The 14,346-nt window shown below is 35.9% G+C and overlaps 1 protein-coding gene across 1 annotated transcript; it reads right to left on the reverse strand.

The window, feature by feature from the left end:
• Positions 1 to 530: 530 nt before the first annotated feature.
• LOC110896460 lies at positions 531 to 14,093 on the reverse strand. Its single transcript, XM_022143793.2, has 5 exons — positions 13,957 to 14,093; positions 13,377 to 13,443; positions 10,796 to 11,421; positions 2,998 to 3,064; positions 531 to 745 (listed from the first exon to the last, which is right to left on the reverse strand). The coding sequence occupies exons 3-4, from the start codon at positions 11,412 to 11,414 to the stop codon at positions 3,000 to 3,002; spliced, it is 684 nt and encodes a 227-aa protein (XP_021999485.1). The 5' UTR covers positions 11,415 to 11,421; positions 13,377 to 13,443; positions 13,957 to 14,093; the 3' UTR covers positions 531 to 745; positions 2,998 to 2,999.
• Between the last annotated feature and the right edge of the window lie 253 nt (positions 14,094 to 14,346).

The raw sequence follows: 14,346 nt of genomic DNA on the forward strand, positions 1-14,346 counted from the left end.
AGATAGAGCGTATTGCTTATATTGTTACTTGTTCAAAGAAAGTGGACAAAATGATGCATTTGTGAGCGAAGGGGTACAATGTTGGTATAGGATCTCAAGATTTGATACTTATGTTGGTAAATGCAATAGTTTTCACAACAAAGAATTTCAAAAAGGGGAAGACTTACTTAATGAAGCTCAAGCTGTAAACGTGGGCTTTGCACCACATACGGATAAGCAAAAAAAAGAATACAGAATCCAATTAAGTACTTCAGTTATACTTGCCAAAAGTTTGTTGAATGGTGGGCTACCTTTTGGGGATCATGATGAGTCCAAAGGATCCCTCTATAAAGGACATTTCTTAGAGTTTTTAAATTTTTAGGGGAAATCAATGAAGAAATTGGTAAGGTTATATTACAAATGCCCCGGGGAATAACCAAATGACGGCTCCATCTATAACACCCTCAAAATACCACCTGCGGATACCACCGCAAGGCGTGTAACGTACCAGGATCTAGCCACTAATCATGTCGAACTAACAGTAAATAATATTAATACAAATCTCATGTCCAACATGAATAGTGCAATTTTATAAATAATGTTTCAACATAGTTTACGTTCAGCGGAAGCGTTTATATTGTTTAAACATAATTAGAAACCAAATTGTTTTAAGTTGCAAAATTTTACGTGTTTCCTCATGTGGCATGCCCCATGTCACTTCCCGCTCTCCAGACAGCAAGTTCCAAAGCATGATGAATCTAACAACCTGCAAGCATGCAGAAAAAGTGTATCAGCATAAAGCTGGTGAGTTCACAGTTTTGTTTAATCGTATAGTTGGTAAATGTTTAGTTTAAAGACATGTTGATAATAACTCGATATTGCGGTGATGTCTGTTTGTTTGCCCTCATCAGTGCCTGTCAACACTGGCCATGTGGTTAAGGTCATTAGTTCACGCCCGTCCTATCCAGATATGGTGTAAGGTTGTCAAGCCTAATAGCGCTGTCAACTAATACCCCGTTGCCCTCCAAGCAACTAGTTCGGTAGTAAGTAGGGACTCTGGGTGATAGTGTTGAGTTGATTATCCAACATCAAAATTAAAATACAGTTTATAACGTATCCCCTACAGGGATATATGTTCGTAAAGTATCCCCTACAGGGATGTAAGTTTGTAAAGTATCCCCTACAGGGATGTAAGTTGGTTTGTTTGTCCCAGCGGGACGCATTCTTGTAAAAGAGCAGTGAACTCACCTGATGTGCAAAGCATAATACTCCATATAACAAATAAAGGCAAGCAAACCCGAAGCTTGAAATATCAAATCTCCTCGTGCCCTACTACAAATAAAGGACACCTTAAAGTCTAATGGAAATAACTCTAGTAACAACTTGGTTATAAAGATAGTTTATTCAATTACCTTGTCAAGATCGAAACACTTATTCGATTTAAACGCGTGTACTCGACGAACGATAGGGACTCATTTTGGTTTCTTGTGAATATATTTTACGTAAAAATAAAATAAAATATATAAAATAGATCAAAATATCCAAATTGCATAACTAAAGCTTATTGTAAGAAAAATCATTTTTAGATTGATCAGACGAAACGTCTAACTGATAGCGAGTCATAACTCGACTTATAAATACATATAAATATATAGTTGTTTTGAAGTTTTTTTATTTTATTTATATATATTCATGCCTAAAATGACCATTTTGCCCCCAGGGAAAAGGACAAAATAGTATAATTTTATAAGACAAATATGACCTGATTTCACTTTTGGACCAAAATGGCAATAAAACTGAAACCACAGGGACCCAGATGCAAAAGGTTTGAGTTTTGGACTAAAGTGTCAAAAGTGACCAAATCTCAGGGACCAAAATGACAGTTTACTCTTTCTGATTTTATGCATAAAAATTGGTTTCTTTTTGTAAAGAAAGATTTTGTTTTATTATCTTATTCTAATATCTATAGAACCAAATTCATTAATCATCTTCATGCAACTCTATGTTATCAAAGCATACGTGAAAATAACAACTTATTATTTATATTGATTATTCATTGGGTTCAAACAAAGTTTCGATCAGAGATAAAGTATCATCTTTTTTATCTTATACTAGATAGGGTAAGTATAATATCGCTTAATAATATCATGTGGCCAGTGGCTAGTTGCTCTAACTCATGTTGGTTACAAAAGTATATTAAATGAAGAGTTGTTTACTTATAAGATGAATGCAATCACTTTCTGTAACACACGTCTCATTATTTTAAGATTTTAATATAGAATACGCATTTTTATAACCAAAATACTTCATTTCATAAGGTTTGATCAAACGGAAGTTTCTTAGTAACAGTTTCTTGAAAACACAGTTTTGACTCATTCCGTTGCCAAGTGAAAACCTTCACTTTGATGACTACCATGATTTATTAAAACTGACCCGTTTGTTCTGTTAAGTGAACTTCGTCACTTTAGTTATTCATCAAACATTCTTATCACACTACGATATCATCTTCAAACATACTAAACATTCTTTGTAAGTAAGTAACGGAACTAAAAGTTACATACTTGCATAATTCATCAACATTGGTTTCTAACCATAATTACCCATTCCCGGGCTTGTCAACCTTAGCCTATCACGTCCATTCCATGGTTTACGCTTTTGTAACTCAATTTAATGAGTGACGTTTAAGTCACTTCGAACACTACCATTTCGACCATTATTTGACCCGTTTGGTTGTCTAATGGAATTCACCATTTTATCAACATACCAAACTTATTACCACCAATATTTTAACCCATTTCTTTATCTAGTGAATTACATCACTTTATTTTCATTGCAAACGTGACTAATTAAACAATATTATCAACCAACATATCTAATTAACTACTTTGACTCGTTTGGTTTATCGAGTGAACTTCGTCACTTCTATGACATACCAAACTCGCATTTGACACTACAATCTCATTAACATTTCTAACACTTTTGTTTATGCACAATGTAACGAAACCAAAAGTTACATACCTTTAGAGCGTTCCCTTCAAGCGCATATCCGCTCCGGCTTGTCCACTTGAAGATTCAATTTCCTTGCCTGTAGTGTTTAACCAACGGTTTGTTTAGAACTCTTATTATAACAGGTTTCGCATAATTCACCCTATGAATCGATTATGCGTTTTTACTCAAAATTCAGCAAATTTGCTTTTGTTTAGGCATTATGTCAAATACCTAGTGTGCATAATTCTATACAATTAATAATCAAGTTCATGACTAACTATTTAGCCAAGATTTATCATCATTTTCAAGTTCATAACATCTAGCATGCATAGCAACACCAAGATTTACTTCATAATAATCAATGATACTCATTTTCAAAAATCAAGATTCTAGTGTTCTTCATCATCCTACGTAACCTAATTAACACACAAGTGGGTGATTCTCAATTTCATATCTATGAACAACAATTTAACTAGGGTTCCACCATAAGCATGGATTTATCCTAGTTTCACCCAAAACATTCATCATTCAAGTTCTAATTTCGAATTTCATGTTTTCATCTACAATTTGAGATGGAACTAAGTGATGAAATTTGACATACCTTATGATCCCTTCTCCAAGGTGATCACGAATTTGTGCTTGGATTTTGATTTGGGCTTGATTTACCCTTTCAATCGGTTGATTTTGTGCTTGTTAGGGTTAAAGCTAGAGAACTCTTTTGGCTCCTGTGCTTATCTCGACCAGAACACACACTTCATGTGTGTGTTTTGGTGTAACACCTCGAATTTTTGCGTCCAGTAATGTGTTAACACGTGTCATTTGATTACACGTGGCATTTATATTAAATAAAGGACAAATTTTGACAAACCTTGAAAGTATATAAATTCGAGGGTTATAAATGTCAACAAGGGTAAATATACTGTATAGTAACCCTAAATAATGCTTGAACCTTCAAACGAATGAATCATGAATCGTACGGAAGCGAAACACGAAAGAAAGTGAGAGATTACAAGCTACAGGGGTTAACTGTGTCAACATGTTTAATTATACCTCTGAGTGACCCTTTAACGTTCCCAAGGCCTTGTAACGGTATTATACACTCACTGAAATATAATATATAAATTTCGCAAAGTTTCGTTATGAAACGAGAAAGTTACGATCGAATTCGTAGGAGAAGGGTTAAAAGCGTCAGCAATGAAAGTTAAGACTTTCAGAATAATTAAATTAACTAACCGGGGACTTAATAGCGCGGGTAAATAACACGAGGTCCTTAGTTGTAATTAACCGAGGGCTAAACCGCAAAGTTACCCCTTCAAACCCGAAAGGTCAGGTAAATCATTACGAAAGATTTCGTTATTAATTACCAGGATTTCGTAATCATGACAAAAGATTTAAATTTCTGAAAACATAACCTCTCGCGGCCCGCGTGAGGTTTTGGCTTAAGTTGAGGCGGGCCGCGAGCCTCCTCTTTTACTCGCCTGATATTTAAATCTCAGGCGGCCCGCGTACAAATGCATGGATTCTCCCATGCGGGCCGCGTGGGACGCCCAGATGCAGAAACTTTGTGTTTTCTTGCCTTTTGAGCATTATGAACGATCAAACCTCAATAAATGAGGCATGGGCACCCTACACTTGACCCATAGCTTCAGGGGACACATGCCCATCATCCATGATCAGTTGTAGGCTGTTGTGTGTTGATCTTGAGCTCATTTGAACACTATAAATAAGCACAATTGGTTCATAACTTTCACCACAACACAAACTCACTCATCTGATCATTCCAAGAGCTCTCTAGCATTCTCTTCTGCTCTCTAAGCAAGATACCACTTCTGTAAGTCGTTCATAACCATTTTGGTCATACATTTCCATAGTTTTAGCTTATAAACTCAACCGTCGTAACTAACGGTTGTTATAGCGATAACTCACAAATGGTCCAGTGAATTATCGGATCAAAAGTAGTTTTGAGTTGGTATTTATGTGGGTAATAAACCCCTAAAAGGGTTCCCTCTGATCACCACTCTAACTATGTCAAATATCGAGTCAAACGCGCACTTAAAAAGTCAACAGAAAGTCGTTTTGCCATTTTATACATAATCTGTAATGTATATGCTATGGAACCTGTTTTGATAATCATAAAACATGATAATAAGTACATAAACTTGTTTGCGCTCGTTTGAATCGACCGTTTGCTATATTGACCCAGTTCGGAGCCGAATGTCGCAAAAGTTTGACTTTTGCTTTGACTTCAGTTCTGACCCGTTTTAGTGAGGTATAGATATGCCTTAGGACTCTCTTAGGACCAGGTTACATGATGGTATAAACCTCTGTGATCGGTTCATGAGTTATCCGAGTCTTTTGCGCATTTCCGTCATTCGCCTAAAAGTTGACCGTAACGGCCTTTTGAAAATAAAACGAGTATTTTGGACACGTGAACGGACCAGAACCTTGCTTACTAAATTATAAGCATGTCCTTAAAGTTTCACGTCAATCCAAGGTCTAGAATGGGAGATATGCTAATTAGCGCAAATTAAATAAACTTTTGTAATAAACGGCGCAATTAGCATAACACCTATCTAAACCAAGATTTCGTCACCAAAACTTTTACCCACTATTATAAATTAATATTTTGGGAATTTTAGAGATTTTTAATAATTTTTACCTTGCTCATAACTTGCGGTTATGGCTACGGTTCGGTAAATACTGAAAATGCCCTTTTTGACCAAAACATGAGTTCTACAAGGTCTTTTGACCCGATTCCAGTTACTACTGATTTTAAATAATAAATAAAGTATTTTAGACTTTATAAACTGTTCGGGAAACTCAGATTTCCTGTAGAACTCGAAAACCTCTTTAAAAGTCTTTAAAATAACCGAAAAACCCCTACGGGGCGTAATATTAACTAAAACTCGTTACGGGCGTCACGGAAGGTATCCTACTGATACCACAACCTCTTTAAGGCATATTGACTTAGGAAATAAGCGTAGGACTCTCATGGTTAACCGTTTCGCCTATTGCGCGCACGGTTCGGCTTATGAAACTAGTTTTCATAAATTAGCCGATACGGGTCAAAATATATTATTTGAACCCCAAAATCCAGAGTGTGAACATTGAGCCCATATAAAACAAGTCTCTGAACTTGTTGGGTCAGAATCACACTCCATTCTCGGTTTTCGCCTCTTCGCGCGATTAAACCATATTCATATATCGGAACCAACCGGTCTAGGCTACGGCCAACATAAAGACTCGTTAGGATTCTAAGAGGTTAATTAAAACCTTCGTTCCAGATTAGGAGCCCAGTAAAAGCTATCGGTGATTTAATCAAACTAAGGAATAATACTTGCAAAGGTAAATACTTTAACTTATTTCCCCTATACGGGCTTGGGTTACGGTATGATAATACCGCTTGATTGAGCATTATATTTTTCCATCGCTTAGGTGGTTAATTAAATAATATGATCGGCTCATTTAAACAGTTTTGTTTCTTAAAAGCCTTTGGGGGGTTTAATGACCGTTGTCCCGGATATCCTTGGCATCATTTTACGAAATGGCCACGACCATCGACATCCCGGTGTAGGCGTACACCCGGTATATATTGTCGACATTAAATTAAAAGACGTAGCCGTTGGTTTTTATACTACGGTTTTACGCGATGTGGTGTGTCTATAAATCTTTAACCCGGCACGACCCGGGCTACTGAACGCATAAAAGAACATGTAATACGTTCACAAGATTTTAATAATTTTCCCAAGTTATAAAAGAGTTTGTGCCTTGTGCATTCAAATCAATTTTAATAAACATTTTCAAATGTGTCAGTTGAACGTATTTACCAGTGTAAACTGACGTATTTTCCCCAAAAAGATTAAGTGCAGGTACTATACGAAATTGGCTGGTATAAGCTTCCTAAGCATCACGAATAGTCTCGCAAACTCGATGTCGTATCTGAATGAACAATAATTATTTATTTTGATCCGCTGTGGATACATTCGACTTCTGTAATACATTTGATATTACAAGCAGAGGTTGAAGTATATATTATCTTTAAAGCTTCCGCTGTGCATTTATATAATTGTGTGGTTTGACTATATTGTTTCCAACATCGTCACGGTAATCCCCCACCGGGCCCACCGGTGAGACACGTGGAAATCGGGGTGTGACATTTGGTGTTAATGTTTTGTTTAATAAAAACTAGTTTCTAGTTCACCACCTTTAGTCCCTTTACTTCACACAAGTTTGCATAACGGGTGTTTTAACCTTGCTTTTTCTTACTATTCCAAGATTTATAACTAACTAGGTTAAACACCCTAGTTAACTTAGTGGGTTCGGGGAAAATCATAACCCGTTTTATTTTAAGTCCCGTTAACTCGGGGCCCCTTATGAATTTTATTTACTCAAACACTTTTATTCTCTTTTTATTTAATACGAGGTTTATTTTTTTTTAAATGGAAAAATTACAAGTTTTGTCCTTTATCTTTATACCATATTTCAAGCAGTGTCCTTTTCAACGAATTTTGATAGGTTTTGCCCTTTATAAGGAATTTTGTTGCATGTTTTGTTCTTTGACCCTAACCAAGTTAGATTTTCTCGTTAAATCTGGTCATATGGAAGTCACATGAGGGTAGTTTAGTCTTTATACATATAAAGGACAATTTTTGTAAATACTGATAAATGTATAAATACAAGCCCTCAATTTTGTCTTTTGCTATTTTTTTATAATAAATCTTTTATTAAACAATTCCCTTTTAACCTCGTTTATCTTCAACCTTAAAAAACCCTAACTCAAATTAATTCATACCAATTCATTCAACAAGTTTATCTTCATGAACCGTGTTAAACAATGGCGGTAACATCTTGTCCACCCCGGCAACCTCCTTCATAGCACCACCTTGACCATCATCGTTGTCCCCAACACCACCCGCCTCCCTGTTAATCTTGGCAATCTCTTGATACATTCCACCATTGTTCATTAAATAATCTCTTAAAGCCCCATAGTTACCCCCCAATGCACCCAGAAGGGTCCTTATGTATGTCCCCTGTGCAAGGGCAACTAGACCTTCAGCTTCTTTTTGTTTTGCATACAGTTCACAATCTGCAACTTGTTGACGCGCATAGAAGGTGGCCTCGGTTGTAGCCTTTTGAGCCTCTGCTTCGTTTTCTTTCTCATAAAAAATTGCTTCTACGAGTTTTTTTTTCTGTTAAAGCTCCCAATTCGCCTCTTGTACCTTTAATTAATTACATCCAATTTAATCATTAGTTCATAACTAAACTAGTTTATTCAATAAATACAAGTTAGAATTCAATTTAAGGTATGTATGTATGTATGTTAACTTGGTTTCATACTATGATGATTATCAGCACCTTCATCTTGACTTCAGAGACATCGATTTTTGCCTGATTAGCGGCTTCCATCTGTATCTTTTGTCCTAAATACGAGAATGATACTCGTGTCCAGGAACATTGACCGATTGTGAAAACGGCAGGGAGGATGAAGGGGAGCTTCTCAGCACTCATGGCCATCACTTCGAACATGTAGTTCACCGGAGAGATGTCAAAATTGAGGTTTAATTTGAGTTAGGGTTTTTTAAGGTGGAAGATAAAAGGAGGTTAAAAGGGGTTGTTTAATAAATGATTTATTATAAAAGTGGCAAAAGACAAAATTGAGGGCTTGTATCTATATATTTATCAGTGTTTACAAAATTTGTCCTTTATATGTATAAAGACTAAACTACCCTTATGTGACCAGATTTAACAAGAAAATTCCCTATAAAGGGCAAAACCTGTCAAAATTCGTTAAAAAGGACACCGCCTGAAATATGGTATAAAGATAAAGGACAAAACTTGTAATTTTTCCTTTTTTAAATCCCCATAATTACCGGGTTAATATTTATCACCTACGGTATTTTACCCGTTCGTTAATATTAACGTGGTTTGATTACTAAAACCCGTTTTTAGGGTGTTACAAGTCTACCCCCCTTAAAGAGGTTTCATCCCCGAAACCTTCTTTATGTAGTTCATTAATTTAGGTCGAACGTTAGTTTCGTTTCTATGACATTCTTTCTTTCCAATATAAAGTTTTCATTCGTATTGACGTGTGCATCTTTTAGGTATATATCCTCATGGACCGTAACCTTTTATCATCTATTTCCTATTTTTGTTGCCTATTTGACCGAGTTGTCTTTTTACCACTCGGCGACTGAGTCTGTCAGCAAGTTCTCTTGACGCTAATCCTACATTGACAATCGCTTTACATAGATCATAACATTACTTTAACTATAAATGGTTTTACCGGCTACACTGATTAGTCACTGTTTTACCTCATACCTCGTCATTCGGGTATACTATTTTGCCGTCATCGGCCCTTTGCGTGCTTATAATATCATATCTAGTGACTCGCATTACAACGTGGTTGTATTCTATACCACTTTTGCATCCGTAATCACATCGCGTCATGTGTGATTTTATGTCGGCTTTTCATTATTAAGAATTTTTCTTTTATATGTATCGTCCTACGCCCATCGGTGTTAAGACCTTTATTCTTCAGTATTAACCATTTTCTAATTTTCTTCTCATAATATTTATATTTGTTAATACGTTGGTTCTTACTAAAACTTAATTTTAGTTTAACGTTTTTCTCTTCATCGCATGTCACTTAATCATGTCGAGAAATTGATAACAAGAACTATTCTTGCCTGTGTTTTATGCGGGGAATCATAGCTAGTTCCCACGCCTTACCCAAGTGACCCGTAGGTTCTTTCGATTAGCCCTGTAGGCTATTTCTTTTAGGATTTTTCCCTTTTTCGTTGAGGACCCATATAGTTTAGTTATTTCTATCGGTGATGTGAGGGTCATTCAGTCCTCTAAACCTTTACATTATTTATGATTTCAGAGGTTAGGATGATCCCGTGGATCGTTTTTTTTTTTCTTGTGTCATTTCGCATTCTTAAAGAAAATACATTTTTAGTATCAGGCACCCCTTTCAGGCCCAAAATTCGTTCATTTTCATTTTCGAATTTAATCGAATTGACCGTAGTCTAAGGTTACACCCTTTCTCGTTTTAGACTAATCTTCCGACTCCATGACTTCCTACATCATTTACACACCGGTTTGTTTTCCACTCACCATTCTCCGGTTCACACTTTTATTTATTTACAACCCAGTACCCGGGTTCTTTCATCTTAATGTTTTAATGCTTCCTTTGTCTGGTTTGCATTTTCCTTTTTATATTCTCTCATGACACATTACATGAGTTTGTTAATATTTTGCGCTTCAATTAATGGTTTGCGCTTACTTGCTCTATTAAGCATTATACTTTACTCGGTTCGTTCAATATTGTAATAATTGAACATAACTTATCAAATTTTCTGTTTTGTGAAATTTTGTCGTCTTTTAACCATACTCTTAATCCGAGTCTTTTGAGTTTCATCCGCGCCCCTGCCTCTTCGTTTACATCTATACCTGAAGCCCTACTCATCTATTGGGTATTTTAACGTAGTCATTATCATAGCAACCATTCCGGCATGCTTTAAGACTTCGTATTCATTTATTTGGTTGTATTAGCGAAATTCATCGCTTTTATTCAACCAAGTTCTTTATTTTTTTTTTCATTCATCTTGTTTGACTTGTTCGTGTGAATTTTATTACTCATGACAGTCAAACTTTATCCTTATACTTTGACATTCTCAATTGTCGGTTTATTTTCTTATACATATATATGTATATTTCTTTTACATAATTCACTCATTCCACTACTCATGTATTCCCTTATGCAACTATTATTCGCACTCGTATTTGAATAAAATTTATACCTAGATTAAATTTATAATAAACATACCTGAAATGACATCAGGTTCAGCTTTAGCCTCTACGGCTGTTATGTGGGAAGACCTTGCCTTCTCTTTCGGGGTATCAGTCTTCACGTCAGTTATATCTTTGGTTCCGACCAATTCCGGGCATTCAGACCTTTTATGTCCCGGATTATAACATTTATAACACACTGACACTTCTCCTGGGAAATTTGCAACCACATGTCCCACTTCTCTACAAATAGGACATGGTTTGTCTCTAAGGTAGCATTTCCCCCTGTGAGTTTTTCCACATATTTTACACTGAGGTGATCCCCTTCTTATAACTCCTTTCTTAGAACCTTTATTAGGCTTTGATTTCTTTACGGGACTTGAGTTCACATCCAACACTTTCCCGTCATCTTTTTCTTGTGAGAGACTATCTTTTAATTCAGTTATCATATCCTCCACCACTAGCGAGATTATGGTTTGTAATCGCTCGACAAACGGCGGTAAACTGGCTTCTACTGCCTTTCCGACTTCTTCTGAAATTTTAGCTTCCATCTCTTTAGTTAATTGAGATGCTAATTCGCCCCCGGTTAAACCAGACATTTCTTTCATCTGTTCGGTGACTATCGACACCGTATCATCATTGCCTTCATTGGCCATCTTGAATCTGAAATGTTTATGCTAATTATTAAACATTTCATTTTTATAACGTATGCATCATTCGCTTTGGCTTAGCCAAGTTCACCACTTGCTTAAACCATTCATGTTTAGTGCACATTCCGGGTTTGAGTGTGTTAACATGCTCTTCCCGTGCAGATCAAATCAAATTCCTTTTTCTAATATATAAATAAAATTTACTAAAGTAACTAATTCTTACCGGATGTTTGATCAAGCTTGAACCGAACACACTTTGTTAACAACCTTGAGCTCTGATTACCAACTTGTAACACCCGTCTCATTATTTTAAGATTTTAATATAAAATATGCATTTTTATAACCAAGATGCTTCATTTCAAAAGGTTAGATCAAACAGAAGTTTCTTAGTAACAGTATTCTAGTTAACTTCTAAATAGAATAAACAGCCAAAACGATGAGATAAGTGTTTACAACATGAACATTGTCTACAACATAATTAAATAAACGCGGAAGCTTCAAAAGTGGTGTTCGGTTCTTGATATCATGCTTGATCGGCATCCGGAATGAGAAGAACATTACCTAAGGTCAAAACCACATCAATTGTTAGTTTTGACAACCATATAATATGTATAAACAAGTTCCGGTATTAAACGAATAACAAAAAATAAAATCTCGGATTTTGGTCTGTCGTGCCACGCGACAGACTTTGGTTAATCCTTCCGGGCTGCGAGCGGTCCCGCGTGTCACGCCCGGACCTTAACACCCCGCCGCGTGCCGCGGGGGAACATGATTTCCAGCAGGTCCAGTTCCAGGACCTGCATATCTGCCCAGCTACAAAAATTCTAACATTCCAAACTTTAAAAGCTCATAACTTTTTACCTACATGTCCGTTTTAGTCGATTCTTTTTCCTACGCGTCCGTAATAAAATTACGAATTCAATCATTCAAATTTCACACATCGAAACCCAGTTTATAAATGAATTGTTCACAAATCCTTGTTTCGATTTTTGACCCGTTTGTTTTATGACATATTTGTCATCATTCAATTTCAATGGTTTCTAAGCTTTGTTACCCATTCCCTGGGCTTGTCAACTGTGGCGTATCATTACCATCACCTGGTTTTATGCACACACTAGAATTTCATGCTCGTTTTCTATAATTCGAGCAAACCACTTTATGCAAATTTTGCAAGCAAATTCTAGACGATTGACCCATTAGCAAGGGTTTATAAGCATCAATTTGGTGCATCCAATCTCTTGGCATATCACCTCCTATTGTTAACATATATTGTGACTTCCCAGTCTCTACTTACATTGTTATTTTGAAAACACAGTTTTGACCCATTCCGTTGCCAAGTGAAAACCTTCACTTTGATGACTACCATGATTTATTCAAACTGACCCGTTTGTTCTGTTAAGTGAAATTCGTCACTTTGGTTATTCATCAAACATTCTTATCACACTACGATATCATTTTCAAACATACTAAACATTCTTTGTAAATAAGTAACGGAACTAATAGTTACGTACTTGCATAATTCATCAACATTGGTTTCTAATCATAATTACCCATTCCCGGGCTTGTCAACCTTAGTGTATCACGTCCATTCCATGGTTTACGCTTTTGTAACTCAATTTAATGAGTGACGTTTAAGTCACTTCGAACACTACCATTTTGACCATTATTTGACCCGTTTGGTTGTCTAATGGAATTCACCATTTTATCAACATACCAAACTTATTACCACCAATATTTTAACCCATTTCTTTATCTAGTGAATTACATCACTTTATTTTCATTCCGAACGTGACTAATTAAACAATATTATCAACCAACATATCTAATTAACTACTTTGACTCGTTTGGTTTATCGAGTGAACTTCGTCACTTCTATGACATACCAAACTCGCATTTGACACTACAATCTCATTAACATTTCTAACACTTTTGTTTATGCACAATGTAACGAAACCGAAAGTTACGTACCTTCATAGTGTTCCCTTTAAGCGTGTATCCGCCCGGGCTTGTCCACTTGAAGATTCAATTTCCTTGCCTATAGAGTTCAACCAACGGTTTGTTTAGAACTCTTATTATAACAGGTTTCGCATAATTCACCCTATGATTTGATTATGTGTTTTTACTCAAAATTCAGCGAATTTGCTTTTGTTTAGGCATTATGTCAAACACCTAGTGTGCATGACTCTTTACAATTAATAATCTAGTTCATGACTAACTATTTAGCCAATATTTATCATCATTTTCAAGTTCATAACATCTAGCATGCATAGCAACACCTAGATGTACTTCATAATAATCAATGATACTCATTTCAAAAATCAAGATTCTAGTGTTCTTCATGATCCTACGAAACCCATTTAACACATAAGTGGGTGATTCTCAATTTCATATCTATGAACACCAATTCATCAAATTTTAACTAGGGTTCCACCCTAAGCATGGATTCATCCTAGTTTCACCCAAAACATTCATCTTTCAAGTTCTAATTTCGAATTTCATGTTTTCATCTAGAATTTGAGATGGAACAAAGTGATGAAATTTGACATACCTTATGATCCCTTCTCCGAGGTGATCACGAATTTGTGCTTAGATTTCGATTTGGGCTTGATTTGCCCTTTCAATCGTTTGATTTTGTGCTTGTTAGGGTTAGAGCTAGAGAGCTCTTTTGGCTCCTGTGCTTATCTCAACCAGAACACACACTTCATGTGTGTGTTTTGGTGTTAATGTTTTGTTTAATAAAAACTAGTTTCTAGTTCACCACCTTTAGTCCCTTTACTTCATACAAGTTTGCATAACGGGTGTTTTAACCTTGCTTTTTCTTACTATTCCAATATTTATAACTAACTAGATTAAACAACTTAGTGGGTTCGGGGAAAATCATAACCCGTTTTATTTTAAGTCCCGTTAACTCGGACCCCTTATGAATTTTATTTACTCA

This window comes from Helianthus annuus, chromosome 12, assembly GCF_002127325.2.
Source record: "Helianthus annuus cultivar XRQ/B chromosome 12, HanXRQr2.0-SUNRISE, whole genome shotgun sequence".
In the NCBI taxonomy this organism is placed as follows: Eukaryota; Viridiplantae; Streptophyta; class Magnoliopsida; order Asterales; family Asteraceae; genus Helianthus; species Helianthus annuus.